Below are 23,920 nucleotides of genomic sequence, written 5' to 3'. Positions count from 1 at the left end.
AGGCTGTATATCAATGATGATGCTTGTTACAGGGGCTGTATATCAATGATGGTGCATGTTACAGGGGCTGTATATCAATGATGGTGCATGTTACAGGGGCTGTATGTCAATGATGGTGCTTGTAACAGGGGCTGTATATCAATGATGATGCTTGTTACAGGGGCTGTATATCAATGATGATGCTTGTTACAGAGGCTGTATATCAATGATGGTGCATGTTACAGGGGCTGTATATCAATGATGGTGCTTGTAACAGGGGCTGTATATCAATGATGATGCTTGTTACAGGGGCTGTATATCAATGATGATGCTTGTTACAGGGCCTGTATATCAATGATGATGCTTGTTACAGAGGCTGTATATCAATGATGGTGCATGTTACAGGGGCTGTATATCAATGATGGTGCTTGTAACAGGGGCTGTATATCAATGATGATGCTTGTTACAGGGGCTGTATATCAATGATGATGCTTGTTACAGGGGCTGTATATCAATGATGGTGCATGTTACAGGGCCTGTATATCAATGATGGTGCATGTTACAGGGGCTGTATATCAATGATCGTAGTTGTTACAGGGGCTGTATATCAATGATGATGCTTGTTACAGGGGCTGTATATCGATGATGGTGCATGTTACAGGGGCTGTATATCAATGATGATGCTTGTTACAGGGGCTGTATATCAATGATGGTGCATGTTACAGGGGCTGTATATCAATGATGGTGCATGTTACAGGGGATGTATATCAATGATGGTGCTTGTTACAGGGGATGTATATCAATGATGGTAGTTGTTACAAGGGCTGTATATCAATGATGGTGATGGTGCATGTTACAGGGGCTGTATATCGATGATGGTGCATGTTACACGGGATGTATATCAATGATGGTAGTTGTTACAAGGGCTGTATATCAATGATGGTGATGGTGCATGTTACAGGGGCTGTATATCAATGATGGTGCATGTTACAGGGCCTGTATATCAATGATGGTGCTTGTTACAGGGGCTGTATATCAATGATGGTGCTTGTTACAGGGGCTGTATATCAATGATGATGCTTGTTACAGGGGCTGTATATCAATGATGGTGCTTGTTACAGGGGCTGTATATCAATGATGGTGCTTGTTACAGGGGCTATATATCAATGATGGTGCATGTTACAGGGGCTGTATATCAATGATGATGCTTGTTACAGGGGTTGTATATCAATGATGATGCTTGTTACAGGGGCTGTATATCAATGATGATGCTTGTTACAGGGGCTGTATATCAATGATGGTGCATGTTACAGGGGCTGTTTATCAATGATGATGCTTGTTACAGGGGCTGTATATCAATGATGATGCTTGTTGCAGTGCTGTATATCAATGATGATGCTTGTTACAGGGGCTGTATATCAATGATGATGCTTGTTACAGGGGCTGTATATCAATGATGATGCTTGTTACAGGGGCTGTATATCAATGATGGTGATGGTGCATGTTACATGGGCTGTATGTCAATGATGGTGCATGTTACAGGGGCTGTATGTCAATGATGATGCTTGTTACAGTGGCTGTATATCAATGATGGTGCTTGTTACAGGGGCTGTATATCAATGATGATGCTTGTTACAGGGGCTGTATATCAATGATGGTGCATGTTACAGGGGCTGTATGTCAATGATGATGCTTGTTACAGGGGCTGTATATCAATGATGGTGCTTGTTACAGGGGCTGTATATCAATGATGGTGCATGTTACAGGGGCTGTATATCAATGATGGTGCTTGTTACAGGGGCTGTATATCAATGATGGTGCTTGTTACAGGGGCTGTATGTCAATGATGATGCTTGTTACAAAGGCTGTATATCAATGATGATGCTTGTTACAGGGGCTGTATATCAATGATGATGCTTGTTACAGAGGCTGTATATCAATGATGGTGCATGTTACAGGGGCTGTATATCAATGATGGTGCATGTTACAGGGGCTGTATATCAATGATGATGCTTGTTACAGGGGCTGTATATCAATGATGATGCTTGTTACAGGGGCTGTATATCAATGATGGTGCTTGTTACAGGGGCTGTATATCAATGATGATGCTTGTTACAGGGGATGTATATCAATGATGGTGCTTGTTACAGGGGCTGTATATCAATGATGATGCTTGTTACAGGGGCTGTATATCAATGATGGTGCTTGTTACAGAGGCTGTATGTCAATGATGATGCTTGTTACAGGGGCTGTATATCAATGATGATGCTTGTTGCAGGGGCTGTATATCAATGATGGTGCTTGTTACAGAGGCTGTATATCAATGATGGTGCTTGTTACAGGGGCTGTATATCAATGATGGTGCTTGTTACAGAGGCTGTATATCAATGATGATGCTTGTTACAGGGGCTGTATATCAATGATGGTGCATGTTACAGGGGCTGTATATCAATGATGGTGCATGTTACAGGGGCTGTATGTCAATGATGGTGCTTGTAACAGGGGCTGTATATCAATGATGATGCTTGTTACAGGGGCTGTATATCAATGATGATGCTTGTTACAGAGGCTGTATATCAATGATGGTGCATGTTACAGGGGCTGTATATCAATGATGGTGCTTGTAACAGGGGCTGTATATCAATGATGATGCTTGTTACAGGGGCTGTATATCAATGATGATGCTTGTTACAGGGCCTGTATATCAATGATGATGCTTGTTACAGAGGCTGTATATCAATGATGGTGCATGTTACAGGGGCTGTATATCAATGATGGTGCTTGTAACAGGGGCTGTATATCAATGATGATGCTTGTTACAGGGGCTGTATATCAATGATGATGCTTGTTACAGGGGCTGTATATCAATGATGGTGCATGTTACAGGGCCTGTATATCAATGATGGTGCATGTTACAGGGGCTGTATATCAATGATCGTAGTTGTTACAGGGGCTGTATATCAATGATGATGCTTGTTACAGGGGCTGTATATCGATGATGGTGCATGTTACAGGGGCTGTATATCAATGATGATGCTTGTTACAGGGGCTGTATATCAATGATGGTGCATGTTACAGGGGCTGTATATCAATGATGGTGCATGTTACAGGGGATGTATATCAATGATGGTGCTTGTTACAGGGGATGTATATCAATGATGGTAGTTGTTACAAGGGCTGTATATCAATGATGGTGATGGTGCATGTTACATGGGCTGTATGTCAATGATGGTGCATGTTACAGGGGCTGTATATCAATGATGGTGCATGTTACAGGGGCTGTATGTCAATGATGGTGCTTGTAACAGGGGCTGTATATCAATGATGATGCTTGTTACAGGGGCTGTATATCAATGATGATGCTTGTTACAGAGGCTGTATATCAATGATGGTGCATGTTACAGGGGCTGTATATCAATGATGGTGCTTGTAACAGGGGCTCTATATCAATGATGGTGCTTGTTACAGGGGCTGTATATCAATGATGATGCTTGTTACAGGGCCTGTATATCAATGATGATGCTTGTTACAGAGGCTGTATATCAATGATGGTGCATGTTACAGGGGCTGTATATCAATGATGGTGCTTGTAACAGGGGCTGTATATCAATGATGATGCTTGTTACAGGGGCTGTATATCAATGATGATGCTTGTTACAGGGGCTGTATATCAATGATGGTGCATGTTACAGGGCCTGTATATCAATGATGGTGCATGTTACAGGGGCTGTATATCAATGATCGTAGTTGTTACAGGGGCTGTATATCAATGATGATGCTTGTTACAGGGGCTGTATATCGATGATGGTGCATGTTACAGGGGCTGTATATCAATGATGATGCTTGTTACAGGGGCTGTATATCAATGATGGTGCATGTTACAGGGGCTGTATATCAATGATGGTGCATGTTACAGGGGATGTATATCAATGATGGTGCTTGTTACAGGGGCTGTATATCAATGATGGTAGTTGTTACAAGGGCTGTATATCAATGATGGTGATGGTGCATGTTACAGGGGCTGTATATCGATGATGGTGCATGTTACACGGGATGTATATCAATGATGGTAGTTGTTACAAGGGCTGTATATCAATGATGGTGATGGTGCATGTTACAGGGGCTGTATATCAATGATGGTGCATGTTACAGGGCCTGTTTATCAATGATGGTGCTTGTTACAGGGGCTGTATATCAATGATGGTGCTTGTTACAGGGGCTGTATATCAATGATGATGCTTGTTACAGGGGCTGTATATCAATGATGGTGCTTGTTACAGGGGCTGTATATCAATGATGGTGCTTGTTACAGGGGCTGTATATCAATGATGAGCGAGAGGGCCCTGGGGTGACGACATACAAAGATGGCACACAAGATGTTGGACTTTGGTTTGGGGAGAAGCTCATCAAGCTGTGCTCATCGGTCCCTGATGCTTTCACCATGAAGGACCATCAGGAATTTGACTTTAATCCTGAAGAACATGTTCTGTACATCGATCCACACGAACGAAGCAACTCGCACGCACCCTTCAACAGCGTCCTGAACCCACCTTCTGTCTTTGACTACACACCAGACAGCTCCGTGACGGACCGCGTCTCGGAAATCTTCAACACATCTCTCGATCCCAGAAGCCTTGCCATTAATAAAGACTTGTTTGATGAGGAGTTCTACAAGGATGCGGAGGCTGACAACAGCAGTGATGTTCAGGTAGTGGCATGGAATAAAACGCCATCCATGATAAACCTACAGAGGCACGTTCACAAGCATAAAGCATCTGCAAGTCAGCTTTCATTTAGTGTTCAAAAGATAATTGATGGAGATCGGAGCTCGTTTAAGAGCAAAGGCAGGCTGGAGCTGGCGTCTGAGGAGCTGCTTGGAGCTGCAATGTCTGGGGACATGGAGAAGGTGGAGGAGCTGCTCATCAACGGAGGTGTGCATCCTGATGTGGCGGACAAACACTGCCACACGGCACTCATTGGAGCCACGGTGAGTACTGTTGACACACTGTACTGAGGCTTCCCGCGTCCCACATTCAGCATCCTGCATCCCCCATTCTGAAGTATATAACGTTGGGCAGATCCTGCATCCCACATTCAGCATCCTGCATCCCCCATTCTGAAGTATATAACGTTGGGCAGATCCTGCATCCCACATTCAGTATCCTGCATCCCCCATTACAAAGTATATAACATTGGGCAGATCCCCCCCCATTCAGCTTCCTGCATCCTACAGCATCCTTCATCCACCATCCCACATTCAGCATCCCGGATCCCACATCCCCCATTCAGCAACCTACATCCCACAGCATCCTTCATCCACCATCCCACATTCAGCATCCCGGATCCCACATCCCCCATTCAGCAACCTACATCCCACAGCATCCTTCATCCACCATCCCACATTCAGCATCCCGGATCCCAAAATCGCCCCATTCAGCAACCTACATCCCACAGCATCCTTCATCCACCATTCCACATTCAGCATCCCGGATCCCACATCCTGCATCCCACATTCAGCATCCGGCATTCCACATTCAGCATCCCGGATCCCACATCCTGCATCCCACATTCAGCATCCGGCATTCCACATTCAGCATCCTGCATCCCGCATCCTACATCCCACATTCAGCATCCTGCATCCCGCATCCTGCATCCCGCATTCAGCATCCGGCATCCTGCATCCTACATCCCACATTCAGCATCCTGCATCCTGCATCCTACATCCCACATTCAGCATCCGGCATCCCACATTCAGCATCCTGCATCCTGCATCCTTCATCCCGCATCCCGCATCCTACATCCCACGTTCAGCATCCTGCATCCTGCATCCTACATCCGACATTCAGCATCCTGCATCCCGCATCCCATATCCTACATCCCACATTCAGCATCCTGCATCCCGCATCCTACATCCCACATTCAGCATCCCGCATCCTGCATCCTGCATCCTACATCCCACATTCAGCATCCTGCATCCTGCATCCTGCATCCCGCATCCTGCATCCTACATCCCACATTCAGCATCCGGCATCCGGCATCCGGCATCCTGCATCCTACATCCCACATTCAGCATCCTACCTCCAACATTCAGCATCCTGCATCCTGCATCCTTCATCCCGCATCCCACATTCAGCATCCTGCATCCTGCATCCTACATCCCACATTCAGCATCCTGCATCCCGCATCCCACATCCCACATCCTACATCCCACATTCAGCATCCTGCATTCTGCATCCCGCATCCCGCATCCTACATCCCACATCCTACATCCCACATTCAGCATCCGGCATTCTGCATCCAGCATCCCGCATCCCACATTCAGCATCCTGCATCCCGCATCCCACATCCTACATCCCACATTCAGCATCCTGCATTCTGCATCCTGCATCCCGCATCCCGCATCCTACATCCCACATTCAGCATCCGGCATTCTGCATCCCGCATCCCGCATCCCGCATCCTACATCCCACATTCAGCATCCTGCATCCTGCATCCTGCATCCTACATCCCACATTCAGCATCCGGCATCCCACATTCAGCATCCTGCATCCTGCATCCTGCATCCTGCATCCGGCATCCCTCATCCTGCATCCTACATCCCACATTCAGCATCCGGCATCCCACATTCTGCATCCTGCATCCAGCATCCTACATCCCACATTCAGCATCCGGCATCCCACATTCAGCATCCTGCATCCTGCATCCGGCATCCCTCATCCTGCATCCTACATCCTACATCCCACATTCAGCATCCGGCATCCCACATTCTGCATCCCGCATCCAGCATCCTACATCCCACATCCCACATTCAGCATCCTGCATCCCACATCCTACATCCCACATTCAGCCTCCGGCATCCCACATTCACCTCCATGAAGTAAAGGTTGTGCATACAACAAGAAACACAAGTTTAACTGTGGTATTTTACCTCCAAAACAATGAATACAAACATGATGATTTCAGTCCTTTTCGGTATGCATATTTGTCTTGTAATCTTATACAGCAAAAAGATTTTCTTTTGTTTCAGGTAAATTGGCACATTGATATTATCAACTTGTTATTAAATCACGGAGCAGATGTGAACAAACTGAACGATGAAGGGTGCTCTGCACTATCTGCCGGAACTATTTTCTTCTATCCAATAGAGACATTCCACTACAACATAGCAGAGCGCTATCTCGAAAAACCGCCAGAGGTGAATGAAGACGCTACCAAAGATGAACAAAAACCGAAAGGGATCTTGTCAAAGAAGATGGTTGAGCCAAAGATTAGTCAAAACAACAAACTTAACCGAGAAAAATCCCAAACCGATAAGCTTATCGATCAGTATGGCGTGAGCAGCACTAGTATAGACAGCGGGATTCCCCCCATGGAGAGCATGCAGAGCCTTCGAGAGCCCGGGGATAAGTCGCTGGTTACGATAGCCGATTCAGCGGAGGATACCCGCCTGGGTGAGGATGGAGAGTTGTGTGAGGAGGAACTGAAGGATGAGGTGAAGGATGCGGATCGGGATTCAGTCATCGATAGTGACAATGAGGGCGGGGATCAGTTGGACGACGAGATTCCAGAGGATTTTGATTCCAACAAGAGTGTGAGGAACTACCAGATTGAGGTCACTGAGCAATTGGTCGAGAGGTGTGCCACCCAGCTCAGTACCAACGACAGAGTTGTCAGCCGACATTCTCTGCAGAGTGCCGGGCTCGGGACAGCCAGGATGATGGCTCTTCAGATATCATTGTAAGAATTTTTCTTTTACCTTTTTGCATATTCAGCTCTCTAAGTAGTGACCATTTCAGTGGCCAAATACAACTTAAATCTATGATTGGCAACCTACATTTATCTACTGCTCTCTACTTGGCTACCTAATAGTCAACATAACTGTTGACTATATCTGTTTAAGATATCTGTTGGCGCCTAAAAACTTAGGTTTTCATATTCATGTTAGGAGCCGTTTGGCTCTCTAACAAGAAAACGAACTTAAGGGGCCTGATATTCTTGCTCAGTGTCTGAAATAGCGGCCTGCCCGCTTTCCAGTGGCTGGTAGCTGTTAAAATAGGTGAAATTTTTTCCCACCTGCCTGTCAGCACTTTGTATGTATTTTGACAATCAGTGTAGAATTACTGTACTCAAACTCAAAGAGACATCACAAATCACAACTGATTGTCTTTCTGAGTCGTGTTAACAGTGCCTGGTTAATATAACCTGGGCCCATGTGCACGAAGCGATCTTATAGATAAGATAATCTTATCTCCCATACATTAACGTGGCTTTTGATAGTCTTAGCGCTAAGATCGTTTTGTGCAGGTGGGCCCTGCTGTGTTACAAACTTTGAAAGCCTGCTTCTGATTGGTGCTTCTTGAGAAGCTGACCAATCGTGGTTGAGGTTACAGTTGAGGAATTCTGTACCAAAATTGAGACATGTTGTTTTTTAGAATAGCTTATTATTTTTGGTAAAGGCAACAAAAATAGAAGGGAGAAAATGAATAGTGATGTACCTCCATGGAAGAATGATGAAATCTGATTGGTCCACATGATTTTGATAAAATACTGTGTATCCCGCCTTGGAGGGGAATATATTTCAAAGCTGGTGAATGAATCCCTTATACCCCACCATGAGCAAGTCAGGCTGCACGCGGATTTCTGAGAGGCAGAATAAATCCTTATACCCTGCTTCAATGCTAAAAGCTGCACGCTTTTTCTCAGTCAATGAAAGCAGTGTCCAACCCAGGCCGCGCGATGCGCGTTTAACGCTAAAAAAAATCAAATCGCCCTTCATAAAAAAATCAAAGCGCGATCTGTCGCGCACAGTAATTTCTTGTATAGTCACTTACTTTATCAGCTGTTTATCCCTACCTTTAGATTCAATACTCACTCAATCTTTAATCAATTAACGAAGAAAGACAGTTCACAGCAAACATTGTAAACAACTGTCGAAGACCGATCGATAACAACCAGAAGTTCGAACACAAGTGACGTCCCTTGGGTTGCTGAATAAATTATCAATAGGATTGGCATAGGAAACAAAATTTGATTTACTTTAGTAGAAAACATATCAAAACTTTGATCAAAATTATGTTGTATTTTGTTGTTAAATATTCAAAAACCTTTGACAAGATGATTAAAGACAATAAATATTCTATCTTGAATAGTTCTGAAAATATTTTTGAGCATTTTAGTTCGTTTTATATTCGTTTCTGAAATCACACACTATGAATCGTCATAGCAGTGAATAGTGAATGACCATGTCGTGCAAAAAAAAAAGAATTACAGACTTTTTTAATCAAAATAGAAAAAAGCACAAAGCATTGTTATTCATTTCAGTTCTTTATTCTGATCTGTTACACTTTTATATGATGATGTTCCAGTACATAATACAAAATAAGACATTTTTGAAGAAAGCAATTATCCCCCGACTTTTTCAAAATCCCCCCTATTTTTTACATGATGGGGGGGACAAGTCCCCCCTTGATTTTCGATTCTTGGTTGGACACTGGAAAGTCACGTGACATAGCACAAGTTAACCTCAGCTCAATCAAACAGCTGTTTTCTATCAATTTTGAATTTAATAATTATTTTACCTTGTCATATTAAAACTTGTCGGTAGGATAAATTCATTGCAGCAGGATCACTCGGGGTACATGGGGTTATATACGTCCCTCGTTAGGTTTTATACAACCTGCCTCCGACTCGTGGGATAAAACCTAATGTGGGATACATAAAACCCCATGTAAGCCTACACCTGTGACCCTGCTGCAAGTTCCAATCTACTCCACCATGTGTTTGAATCCCGGTTCGCCCTGATTATGTTTCTAGGTTTGTCAGCACCATACTCGTGCCAGCGGTAGAAACTAACAATTTCAGTCCACTAGTCCTTAAAATGATAACATATGGCAAAAACCTTTAAAAAGGGCAAATTTCTACTAGTCCTTAGGATACCTTTACTATTGGGCAGTTTGGTAAGGACTACAGGACTAGTGTCAAATTCTAACCCTGCGTGCTCGTGGGTTTCACCGAAGTGGTAAACATCTGAGACCTGTATCACTTCAGGCTTTCCTCCCACATTAAGCTGACACACCGTGATATAACTGGAATACTGTTAAGTTGCGTTAAACCCAACTCACTCGCTCACTCAGGCATGTTTTTTCAAAGTGGGCCTTTAACCCTCAGGGCTGGCTAGCTACATTTATGAGTCACTGGCCCGCCCAGCTGGGTGTAAACATTATCTCAGACGCTGTCCTTGTTTCGGCTTGTGATATCATCTGTATGATTTAATGTTTCTAATGCTAAGGAACGCTTGAGATGGGCGACAGTTAGGGTGTCATTGATTGGGAAGCTTAGTGTTGATATATTGACTCAAATATGTCAAATAAGTTGTGAAGATTTGTCCAGCTTCGTGAATAGGCCACCTGGCTTCCACAGGAGATAACGCTAGTTGCAGACCATGACGTCACAATCAAATGACATCACTAATGTCTCTGCCACTGAAGCATTTTCGCTCTACTCTTTACACTCTTTTCTATGGTTTACAAAGCCTGTGAGTCTTAAGGGATGGTGGGGTAGATTAGTGGTTAAAGTGTTCGCTCATCACACTGAAAACTCGGGTTTGATTCCGCACATGGGCACAATGTGTGAAGCCCATTTCTGGTGTTCCCATCAAGATATTGCTGAATATTCCTAAAAGCAGTGTGAAACCATACTCACTCACTCACTCACTCACTCACGCTAGAACCTTAAACTTCATTAGCTCACAGCCAAAAAATGTGTAGGTTTCCATTTACCAGAAACCTTCCGGAAACCCTCCCACTTTGAATCTGGCTTTGATATGTTCCGAAAACCTTCCCCCCAAAACGTCAAAATTTGGGGGTGCATTTTGTTCAGTTAAGTGTGAAACACATAAAAAATATTTGAAACTTACCAAGAAAACTGAAGATTACTGAAGGTTTCCCAATGGTTTCTAGACGGTTTCTAGAAGGTATCCGTGCCGAATTCAAAGTGGGAAGGTTTCCGGAAAGTTTACAGAAAACGGAAACCTGCATTATTTTTGCTGTGACTCTTGTTGATATAGTTGATAAAAGACACTGGGGTAAGATTCTGTACAAGTCCTCAGATAGGCATGTTGGCCCAGTGGTCTGAGGCCGAGTTGGTCACTCTACAGAGCTACATCCATCGATGCTTATCTTCTTCCCCCTGCATCCCCTGGCTTGTCTCTCCCATTAAGCTGGCACTCCGTGTTAGCAGCGTAAAACCCAACTCACTCACTCACTCACTCACTCACTCACTCACTCACTCACTCACCCACCCCTTCACTCACTCACTCACTCACTCACTCACTCACCAACCCCCTCCCTCCCTCCCTCCCTCCCTCCCTCCCTCACTCCCTCCCTCCCTCCCTCACTCACCCACCCACCCCTTCACTCACTCACTCACTCACTCACTCACTCACTCACTCACTCACCCACCCACCCCTTCACTCACTCACTCACTCACTCACTCACTCACTCACTCACTCACTCACTCACCCACCCACCCCTTCACTCACTCACTCACTCACTCACTCATTCACTCCCTGCCTCCCTCCCTTACTCACTCACTCACTCCCTGCTTCCCTCCCTCCCTCCCTCCCTCACTCACTCACTCACTCCCTGCTTCCCTCCCTCCCTCACTCACTCACTCACTCACTACTGTGTACAGGAAAGAGAGGATGAAGGAGACGTTGGACCTGCTGCTACGTCGCGGCGCCGACCCCAACGCCTCCGGTGTTCCGATGCCGGTGCTGTTCTTTGCCATCAAGGCCGCGGATGTGGAAATGGTTAAAGTCCTCCTCATGAAAGGAGCTTCAACGGAAGCCAGGCTGCCAAAAGAGGTAGGAAGTGGTTATTGTATACAACCCCAAAACCACCGAGTCTTTCGTATTACTAGAATTAATCGGACATGCCATGTTTAGTTAAGGACCATCTGATTCCTTCTTTTAGACTTAAAGAATAAAAGAATTGGTGGAAAGAATGCATTACACCGGATACCTTCCGCCATCTTTTATTGTGCTCACAAAATGTGCGCGAACAACTTCCTTAGCAACCAAGGCGTCTCAATTATCACCGCCATTTTACTGCTGCTGCAAATATCCTTACCTGTTTACACTCACTTCTTTAGCCCTTGGATCCCCGTTTTATTATCGTCTTTAGGGTTAGGGTTAGGGTAAGTTTAGGGTAAGTTTACCTTATTTAAAACTACTTACCTTTTATAGTTGAAAATCGTCTAAACTGTCGTTCATGTTGTCTTCAACAACTGCTAGCGGCCTTCAGCGAATTATGATTTCATCGTCTCTAGCGTGTGGGTTATAAACACATCGAATAAGTTCCAGAAAACCTTCAAATTTATCTTGTCTTTTATCTAAATGTTTTCTGCGCACACAAAATTCCTCAAAATATGAAAAGTACATGGCAGTGGTTGTTCCCGTTTTGGGTAATGATTTCTTCAGTGCCCCCCATGACGAATTGGTTCTCAGGTAATGGTTTTGGAAAATATAGTGCGGGCGGGTGGTATTTTTTTGGGGGGTTGTTCAAACAAGTATGTAACCAATAAACAGTTGTGTAATCAATAAACAATTGTGTACAATCAACCTGGGAAAGGGCCTCCCTACATAAATGTATTCCTTGATGAGTAAAATACTGAAATACAGTATTTGACTACTGTTGGACTTGGAATATTTAAGGATTTGGTTGGGTTTTTTTAAAAATGGAAATAAAAATGAAACCTGCGGCGAACTTTATGATGATGCGGGCTGTGCCTGAGAACCAAGAATATTATTTTTTTAGCTTTACCATAACTAATGTCATACCAAAGATATGTGGTCCTGTATCATTTCGTGCTTTCCTCCCACACAAAGCTGATACGCAGCGGTATGACTGAAATACTGTCAAAGTGGCATTAAACCCCCACTCACTCACTCACTCTAGACTGTACAATATTGTCACATCTGGGGTGCAAGTTTTGATACCGACCGACAAGTAAGTACTGCCAGAGGGATGACATCTTGAAGTGCTGTATTATTAGATCAGGAACACTACATGGTTCGATGCACAAATGAACATACTGGTGTGTTGTGTGAACCAATGCAACGAGGGGCGGTCGGGTAGCCTAGTGGTTAAAGCGTTCGCTCGTCACGCCGAAGACCCGGGTTTGACTCCCGACATGGGTACAATGTGTGAAGCCCATTTCTGGTGTCCCCCGCCGTGATATTGCTGGAATATTGCTAAAAGCGGCGTAAAACCATACTCACTCACCCACTGCAATGAACACATCACATGTGACGTCATAGATCCATTACTCGAGATGCACCATTTGTCGCGTGCAGGATTAGTGTGTAAAGTTTGGAAATCATGTGCAGCATATCGTGATAAGAATAAGGACACTGTGGAAACACTTGAGTGATTGTTAGTTTTGTCATTAAGTGGTACACATTGGAACATCTCTTCTCAGCATACATACTTCTCTATATGTTTCTATGGTTTGCGTTTCGTTGGGCGTGGGTGTATATGTAATAGGCTGGTTGACAGAGGACGTACACTGTGTATTCCAGAAGGGCAGCTTGGCCCCGCTACACATCGCGTGTGCAATCCCCGGGGAGGAAGGAGTGCAGATCACCGAACTGCTGCTGAATGCACTTGCTGACCCCGACGTCCGTGCGGAGGAAGACGATTCCTTTCTCAACAAGATCTTGGTGAGATTAACTTCATCAATTTCACTCCAGTAGGGCGGCCTTCCGCATTCCCCATGTTGATGTTGATCAAACAGATATAAAACGTCACTCTCACTCACTCACTCACTCGCTCTGCTCTGCTCTGCTCTGCTCTGCTCTGCTCTGCTCTGCTCTGCTCTGCTCTGCTCACTCACTCACTCACTGTCTGTCAGTTACATGGGTACAATGTGTCAAGCCCACTCCTGTCTGAAGGCTAGGGAATATGGTTACAAGATGGAGGAGACCCGTGAAGATCCGGGGTAGAATAGCTGTCATATAGCTGGAATATTGCGGCATTAAACAACAAACAAACAAAACAAAGTGGAGGACGGCCGTAAAAACTAACATTTTTACTCCACTAGTCCTTATAATGATAACATGTGGCAAAACCCTTAAAAATGGCAAATTTCCTCATGATACCTTAACTATTGGGTTGTATGAGAAGGACTATAGGACTAGTGCCAATTTCGTACTCTTTTCAAATAAAATCAGTCGTCCTGAATATGTTTATTAGCGCATGATGGAAACCTGAATACACACAGTTGGATATGCCCATTCATGGCTCAGGTTTATGGATCAGACAAGGTTGAAGCACACATGGGGGGCACGGGTGGCCCAGTCGTCTAAGGCGCCGCGATTCGCTGTGCAGAGTTGCGTCCCTTGGGTACGCCAGAAACCTATAATTGTGGGTTCGAATCCCGGTTCGCCCCGTTTATGTTTCTAGGTTTGTCAGCACCATACCCGTGCTCGTGGGTTTCACCGAAATGGTAAACGTCTGAGACCTGCATCACTTCGGGCTTTCCTCCCACATTAAGCTGACTCGCCGTGATATAACTGAAATACTGTTAAAAGCGGCGTTAAACCCAACTCACTCACTCACTCACTCAAGCACACATGGTTCTCACGGTCGATCGACCCTGTCACTCTCATGTACACACCAGAGGTTAAGAAAACCCATACAGCAAAAACAATGGGAGTATTACGTAACAGAACTGGTCCAGAAAATAATACAAACTGGGATTGCTTTACCTTAAGTATTTTCTCACACTGAGTAGATTTTCTGAAGTGCTTGTTACATCTCTGACATCATCATCATCATCATCTGATGTTCTCAGGAGGACGAGTGGAGCAAGGATGTTCTGTCGGAGGAGAGTAAAGCTCTGCTGGGTGGGAGGACACCATTACAGATAGCCTGTGCCCGAGATGACAGCTACAAGGTGAGTGTCCAACGAATGCACATATCAGGTGATTGTCCAACGAATACACACATCAGGTGGTTGTCCAATGAATACACATATCAGGTGGTTGTCCAATGAATTTACACATCAGGTGGTTGTCCAAAGAATACTCACATCAGGTGGTTGTCCAACGAATACACACATCAGGTGAATGTCCAACGAATACACACATCAGGTGGTTGTCCAACGAATACTCACATCAGGTGATTGTCCAACGAATACACACATCAGGTGGTTGTCCAACGAATACTCACATCAGGTGGTTGTCCAACGAATAATCACATCAGGTGGTTGTCCAACAAATACTCCCATCAGGTGGTTGTCCAACGAATACTCACATCAGGTGCTTGTCCAACGAATACACACATCAGGTGGTTGTCCAACGAATACACACATCAGGTGGTTGTCCATCGAATACACACATCAGGTCGTTGTCCAACGAAATACTCACATCGGGTGATTGTCCAACGAATACTCACATCAGGTGGTTGTCCAAAGAATACTCACATCAGGTGGTTGTCAAACAAATACACACATCAGGTGGTTGTCCAACGAATACTCACATCAGGTGCTTGTCCAACGAATACTCACATCAGGTGATTGTCCAACGAATACACATATCAAGTGGTTGTCGAATGAATTCACACATCAGGTGGTTGTCCAGCGAATACACACATCAGGTGGTTGTCCAACGAATACTCACATCAGGTGCTTGTCCAATGAATACTCACATCAGGTGGTTGTCCAACGAATACTCACATCAGGTGCTTGTCCAACGGATACACATATCAGGTGGTTGTCCAATGAATTCACACATCAGGTGAGTGTCCACTGAATACACACATCAGGTGCTTGTCCAACGAATACTCACATCAGGTGCTTGTCCAACAAATACACACATCAGGTGATTGTCCAACGAAAACACACATCAGGTGGTTGTCCAACGAATACTCACATCAGGTGCTTGTCCAACGAATACTCACATCAGGTGCTTGTCCAATGAATTCACACATCAGGTGGTTGTCCAGCGAATACACTCATCAGGTGGTTGTCCAACAAATACACACATCAGGTGAGTGTCTAACAAATACACATATCAGGTGGTTGTCCAACAAATGCACACATCAGGTGGTTGTCCAACGAATACACACATCAAGTGCTTGTCCAATGAATACACACATCAGGTGAATGTCCAACCAATACACACATCAGGTGCTTGTCCAACAAATACACACATCAGGTGGTTGTCCAGCGAATACACACATCAGGTGCTTGTCCAACGAATACTCACATCAGGTGCTTGTCCAAGGGATACACATATCAGGTGGTTGTCCAATGAATTCACACATCAGGTGGTTGTCCAGCGAATACACTCATCAGGTGGTTGTCCAACAAATACACACATCAGGTGAGTGTCTAACAAATACACACATCAGGTGGTTGTCCAACAAATACACACATCAGGTGGTTGTCCAACGAATACACACATCAGGTGCTTGTCCAATGAATACACACATCAGGTGAATGTGTTGAAATTGGTCTGACATTGTTACTTCAGCATGTGTTTAAAGTGGCCTGACATTGTTACTTCAGCATGTGTTGAAACTGGTCAGACGTTCTTACTTCTGCATGTGTGTTGAGAGATCTGACATTGTTACTTCGGCATGTGTTTAAAGTGGCCTGACATTGTTACTTCAGCATGTGTGTAGAGGGTCTGACATTGTTACTTCAGCATGTGTTTAAAGTGGCCTGACATTGTTACTTCAGCATGTGTGTAGAGGGTCTGACATTGTTACTTCAGCATGTGTTTATAGTAGCCTGACATTGTTACTTCAGCATGTGTTTAAAGTGGCCTGACATTGTTACTTCAGCATGTGTGTAGAGGGTCTGACATTGTTACTTCAGCATGTGTTTAAAGTGGCCAGACATTGTTACTTCAGCATGTGTGTAGAGGGTCTGATATTGTTACTTCAGCATGTGCTTAAAGTGGCCTGACATTGTTACTTCAGCATGTGTGTAGAGAGATCTGACACTGTTACTTCAGCATGTGTTTAAAGTGGCCTGACATTGTTACTTCAGCATGTGTGTAGAGGGTCTGACATTGTTACTTCAGCATGTGTTTAAAGTGGCCTGACATTGTTACTTCAGCATGTGTGTAGAGAGATCTGACATTGTTACTTCAGCATGTGTGTAGAGAGATCTGACATTGTTACTTCAGCATGTGTTTAAAGTGGCCTGATATTGTTACTTCAGCATGTGTTTAAAGTGGTCTGACATTGTTACTTCAGCATGTGTGTAGAGAGATCTGACATTGTTACTTCAGCATGTGTGTAGAGAGATCTGACATTGTTACTTCAGCATGTGTGTCGAGTTGCTCGTCTACTCCTGGAACACAAGGCTAACCCAAGTCTTCTGTGCAATGGATTCTCTGCCCTTGCCCTAGCCATCACCAGTGGGAATGATCATGTGAGTATATTCCCAGTCATCACATTTCCGTTACCATATACATATTCTGTGTAATTTGCAGTAAATTGTTTCTTAGACATAACACATACGTCCTGGGGTTAGAATAGGTCTTCAGCAACCCATGCTTGCCGTAAAAGGCGACTATGCTTGTCGTAAGAGGCGACTTACAGGATCGGGTGGTCAGGCTCGCTGACTTGGTTGATGCATGTCATCGTATCCCAAATGCGTGGATCGATGCTCATGATATCAATCTCTGGATTGTCTGGTCCAGACTTGATTATTTACAGACTGCCGTCATATGGCTGGAATATTGCTGAGTGCGTCATTAAACAACAAACAAACAAACAAACAAACAAACAAACACATGTACGTCCTGATTTACTCTTTGCAGGCTATTGATGAGTTGTTGCTGTATGGAGCTGACCCCAGCCTCACTCTGACTCACGGTGTTGGCAGCGCCCTCTGTGTTGCCACTTCCACGGAACATGAGCATCGGCGAACAATAAATGGAAGACTGCAACTTGTAAGTTGACAGAGAAGAAAATGAACTGACTGTGATACACACTTTAATAGAGTGTCTGTGGGGATAGAAGTCCCCAGCAATATATGGGGGGCGCGGCTGGCCCAGTCGTCTAAGGCGCTGCGATTCACTGTGCAGAGTTGCGTCCCTTGGCCACGCCAGAAACCTATGATTGTGGGTTCGAATCCCGGTTCACCCCGATTATGTTGAACTAGGTTTGTCAGCACATCTGAGACCTGAATCACCTCCCACATCAAGCTGGCACGCCCAGATATGACTGGAATACTGTTAATAGCGGCGTTAAACCCAACTCACTCATTCACCCAGCAATATATGCTGGTCGGACGAGGCGACCAAATGGATTGGGTTATCAGACTCGGTAACTTGGTTAATTGTAACCCCGATAACGTGGAACGTTGCTCAAAATATCAATCACTGGATTGCCTGGTCTGGATTATTTACAGACTGCCGTCATATAGCTTAAATAATACTGAGTGCGGCGTTAAACGACAAACAAACAAATAAACAGATCTGTACTGACTGATATATATGTGTTCATGGTATGTTCTGTTCCTAGGTGGACAAACTTATAAGGGCCGGCGCCAACATTCTCGCTCCTATTCCGATCGGGCCAAAGAGAATCCAGGGCACGGCAGTGGACTATGCCTACTATATGTTCCACCAGGTGAGGGGCAGGTGTTCTACAGTGTGCATGCATGCCACACTTCCCTTCTTGTTTCTCTGTATATTGGGGGCACGGGTGGCCCAGTCGTCTAATTCGCCTCGATTTGTTGTGTCCCTTGGGCACGCCAGAAACCTATGATTGTAGGTTCGAATCCCGGTCCGCCCCGATTATGTTTCTAGGTTTGTCAGCACCATACCCGTGCTCGTTGGTTTCACCGAAGTGGTAAACGTCTGAGACCTGATTCTTTTTGGGCTTTCCTCCCACATTAAGCTGACACGCCGTGATATAACTGGAATAATGTTAACAGCGGCGTTAAACCCAACTCACTCACTCACTCACTCATTTCTGGTTGGGGCGGTCGGGTAGCCTAGTGTGTAAAGCATTCTCTTATCATGCCAAAGACCTGGGTTCGATTCCCGACATGGGTACAATGTGTGAAGCCCATTTCTGGTGTCCCCCGCCATGATATTGCTGGAACATTGCTAAAAGCGGCGTAAAACCATACTCACTCACTCACTCACGCATTTCTGATTGTTTTTTGTTATTGATCATTGCATGCCAGGAATTTCATTAGCAACTGAGAGTCTAAAATACAAAACGTTATCAGTAAATTTACATTGCATTTTCTATGTACATGTTCTCAAACAGCTGTGAGACGGACATAATATCACTGTGGAATGTTTCGGTGTGATGATACAATGGATGATGCCGTATGCTTCCCTGAGAACAAAACCATCTTGCCAGCCGAACTCTCTATTATAAACTTAAATATAATTTAACAAATGTTATATTTGAGATAACACTTTCTTAGTAAAGAACAGATTCTCATACTATTTTTTGGGTTGAGTCCCATTCTGGATTCGAACCCACACTGCCAGAGTGAGGCACCTAATCGCCAGCACACAAAGTCAGCTATCTAACCCACTCAGCTACGGAGGCTTCCACAAAAATGAAGTCCGACAACTGGTAGTCTGCACAGGACTCAACCAGGGGTCCGGAAAGTTTAAAATCCCAATCGGACATTTGCATTTAGGCCACGCCCCCTTCAAATAGCGTATTTTAGTACGACTTTTGACACACATTACAAGTTTACGTATTCATAATATGATGAATTATGAATTGTTTCAATTTAAATTGTTTAATTCACCGGACAATTAATAACAAATAATATCAATTTAGATATACTTGGAAAACATACGTTTGTTTCTGTTATAATAACGATCTGTGAACGTAGTAAATGGTCTAATTAATATTCATGAGTTATATTCATAAGTCTGCTCAAGTGTACGCGTTGTAACATTTGGATCGAGACTATTATCCCATATTTGGTTATCACGTGACCCCACGGGAAAAGTTTTTTTTAAAACTAAAGATTTTTTTTAAACAAGACAGATAATTTAATCACAAATACTAAAATATCGTTGAGAGCAATAGTTATTTGAATACTTTTTTCATCTGTACTTAATTATTGACCATAAAAAAATTGATATCGATCGTCAGAGAAAGCAAAATGGCGGTCAATCAAGATTCAATATTCCTAAAAAAGAATGAGAATCTGTACTTTAGTAAGAAAGTGTTATCCCAAATATAACATTTGTTACATTTGACCACTTTCTAAATGGCATTTGTGTATTTATTGAATGTAATTGTCAGAAAAATAGTTCATATGCAGTGAACTCCTGAAGATTTCCTGTTTTCAAATCCAATTAAGCATGTTTGTTCACCCAGTCTGATTGCATCCCACACTTGTTTTACAATAAGCATTTACAAAATTACTTCACCCAGGGGGCGATGGGGTAGCCGAGTGGTTAAAGCGTTTGCTCGTCACACCGAAGACCCGGTTCGATTCTCCACATGGGAACAATGTTTAAAGCCCATTTCTGGTGTTCCCCTCCGTGATATTGCTGGAATATTGATAAAAGCGGCGTAAAACAATACTTACTCACTTCCCCCACAGTACACTGAGTGTTGCAGCGTGTCACTGTTCTGTTGTCCCAGGATCGACGTATTGCACACATGCCCTACCACGCACTGACCCACGCGGAGCGGGAGACGTACAACGCCCGCAAGAAGCTGTTGGCACATGTCGGGGACATCATGCGGGGCAAGGCTGTAGAGCGGGAGCGGCGACGCCTTGAAGAAGAGTTCAGGGAGGGACAGAGGAGTGAGTTTGGGGGGAGGGAGAGTGAGGAGTGGGGGGGGGAGGAGGAGTGAGGGGGGAGAGAGGACTGAGTTTGGGGGGAGAGAGAGGAGTGTGTTTGGGGGGAGAGAGGAGTGTGTTTGGAGGGAGTGGGGGGAGAGAGAGGAGTGGGGGGGGGTAGAGAGAGAGGAGTGTGTTTGGGGGGAGAGAGGAGTGTGTTTGGAGGGAGAGAGAGGAGTGAGTGGGGGGAGAGAGAGGAGTGAGTTGGGGGGAGAGAGAGGAGTGTGTTTGGGGGGAGAGAGGAGTGTGTTTGGAGGGAGAGAGAGGCGTGAGTTGGGGGGGGGGGGGGGGAAGAGAGTGAGTTGGGGGAGAGAGGAGTTGGGGGGGGAGATAGGATTGTGTTTGGAGGGAAGGGAGGAGTGAGTTGGCGGGGAGAGAGGAGTGAGTTGGGTGGAGAGAGGAGTGAGTTGAGGGTAGGGGGAGACAGGAGTGAGTTGGGGGGAGAAAGTTGTCACTGAGAAAGAGCTGGGGTACAGTCAGGGGGTACATTTCCTTCCTACTCACTTAGTGCATCATTTATCTACACTGCAATGTGTATATAATTGCATTAAAACGGTTTATCTATACTATCCTGTTATCAAATTCTGAACACCTTGGAAATATGGTATTCAATACCATGAGATGAATGGATCTCACAACAGATGAGAGTTTCGTTGACCGATGCTATTTCTTCTCCCAGGTTCCAGCCCCAGTGCAGGGTTTGTGTACGTGGGTGCAGGTGCCCCCCTTCCCCCGGGACTCAAGTCCAAGACGGCCTCCAAGGTGGGCCAGGTGACGTTTGACCGGAGCGTGACCGACCTGAAGAGCGGCGTGGTCCACCAGGAGAGCGAGATGAGCATTGGGCTGAGGTGAGACATCCCTCTCTGCTGTTCTTCTTCATCTCATGCAGCAACACCTTACAATGAATGATAGTTGTTTTTGTTAAGGAGTGTACAAAAGTTGTGACCTTTGGATGGTTGACTCATTCCAGGCGCCAGTCCAAAGCTATTTTCAATCTTCTGAATATGATTTAAAAAAAGTATTTTCTTGGCCTGTTCTCAAGTATTAGGAAATGATGACAATTTGCCAAAATTTTGTGTGTTTGTTTTTACCATCTCACCCATACAACCTCTCCTCCCCATCACACCCATACAACCTCTCCTCCCCATCTCACCCATACAACCTCTCCTCCCCATCTCACCCATACAACCTCTCCTCCCCATCTCACCCATACAACCTCTCCTCTCCATTTCACCCATACAACCTCCCCACACCATCTCACCCATACAACCTCCCCTCCCCATCTCACCCATACAACCTCTCCTCCCATCTCACCCATACAACCTCTCCTCCCATCTCACCCATACAACCTCTCCGCCCCATCTCACCCATACAACCTCCCCTCCCCATCTCACCCATACAACCTCTCCTCCCATCTCACCCATACATCCTCTCCACCCATACAACCTCTCCGCCCCATCTCACCCATACAACCTCTCCTCCCCATCTCACAAATACAGCCTCTCCGCCCCATCTCACCCATACAACCTCCCCACACCATCTCACCCATACAACCTCCCCTCCCCATCTCACCCATACAACCTCTCCTCCCATCTCACCCATACAACCTCTCCTCCCATCTCACCCATACAATCTCTCCGCCCCATCTCACCCATACAACCTCCCCTCCCCATCTCACCCATACAACCTCTCCTCCCATCTCACCCATACAACCTCTCCGCCCCATCTCACCCATACAACCTCTCCTCCCCATCTCACAAATACAGCCTCTTCTCCCCATCTCACCCATACAGCCTCTCCCCATCTCACCCATACAACCTCCCCACCCCATCTCACCCATACAACCTCTCCTCCCCATCTCACACATACAACCTCTTCTCCCCATTTCACCCATACAACCTCCCCCCATCTCACACATGCAACCTCTCCTCCCCATCTCACCCATACAACCTCCCCACCCCATCTCACCCATACAACCTCTCCTCCCCATCTCACCCATACAACCTCTCCACCCATCTCACCATACAGCCTCTCCTCCCCATCTCACCATACAGCCTCTCCCCATCTCACCCATACAACCTCTCCTCCCCATCTCACCCATACAACCTCTCCTCCCCATCTCACACATACAACCTCTTCTCCCCATCTCACCCATACAACCTCCCCCCATCTCACCCATACAACCTCTCTTCCCCATCTCACCCATACAACCTCTCCTCCCCATCTCACCCATACAACCTCTCCTCCCCATCTCACACATACAACCTCTCCATCCCCATCTCACCCATACAACCTCCCCTCCCCATCTCACACATACATCCTCTTCTCCCCATCTCACCCATACAACCTCCCCCCATCTCACACATACAACCTCTCCTCCCCATCTCACCCATACAACCTCCCCCCATCTCACACATACAACCTCTCCTCCCCATCTCACCCATACAACCTCTCCACCCCATCTCACCATACAGCCTCTCCTCCCCATCTCACCATACAGCCTCTCCCCATCTCACCCATACAACCTCTCCTCCCCATCTCACCCATACAACCTCTCCTCCCCATGTCACCCATACAACCTCCCCACCCCATCTCACCCATACAACCTCTCCACCCCATCTCACCATACAGCCTCTCCTCCCCATCTCACCATACTGCCTCTCCCCATCTCACACATACAACCTCTCCTCCCCAACTCACCCATACAACCTCTCCTCCCATCTCACACATGCAACCTCTCCACCCCATCTCACCCATACAACCTCCCCACCCCATCTCACCCATACAACCTCTCCTCCCCATCTCACCCATACAACCTCTCCACCCCATCTCACCATACAGCCTCTCCTCCCCATCTCACCATACAGCCTCTCCCCATCTCACCCATACAACCTCTTCTCCCCATCTCACCCATACAACCTCTCCACCCCATCTCACCCATACAACCTCTCCTCCCCATCTCACCCATACAACCTCTCCCCATCTCACCCATACAACCTTTCCTCCCCATCTCACCATACAACCTCTTCCCATCTCACCCATACAACCTCTTCTCCCCATCTCACCCATACAACCTCTCCCCATCTCACCATAC

At 45.5% G+C, this 23,920-nt stretch overlaps 1 protein-coding gene across 1 annotated transcript in view; it reads left to right on the top strand.

Moving 5' to 3' along the window:
- Positions 1-23,920, top strand: part of LOC139447239 (ankyrin repeat and MYND domain-containing protein 1-like) — a 56,128-nt gene that overhangs the window by 9,621 nt on the left and 22,587 nt on the right. Inside the window, exons 5-14 of the mRNA XM_071228499.1 lie at positions 4,292-4,966; positions 7,007-7,716; positions 11,671-11,842; positions 13,559-13,699; positions 14,833-14,934; positions 17,314-17,421; positions 17,813-17,944; positions 18,519-18,626; positions 20,625-20,790; positions 21,506-21,674. Coding sequence (XP_071084600.1) covers positions 4,292-4,966; positions 7,007-7,716; positions 11,671-11,842; positions 13,559-13,699; positions 14,833-14,934; positions 17,314-17,421; positions 17,813-17,944; positions 18,519-18,626; positions 20,625-20,790; positions 21,506-21,674 — 2,483 coding nt within the window. The remainder of the gene's footprint in view (positions 1-4,291; positions 4,967-7,006; positions 7,717-11,670; positions 11,843-13,558; positions 13,700-14,832; positions 14,935-17,313; positions 17,422-17,812; positions 17,945-18,518; positions 18,627-20,624; positions 20,791-21,505; positions 21,675-23,920) is intronic.

The sequence above is a fragment of the Haliotis cracherodii genome, unplaced genomic scaffold (genome assembly GCF_022045235.1).
Source record: "Haliotis cracherodii isolate W230 unplaced genomic scaffold, xgHalCrac1.p SCAF_7, whole genome shotgun sequence".
NCBI lineage: Eukaryota > Metazoa > Mollusca > Gastropoda > Lepetellida > Haliotidae > Haliotis > Haliotis cracherodii.
This window is presented reverse-complemented; position numbering and strand designations above follow the sequence as displayed.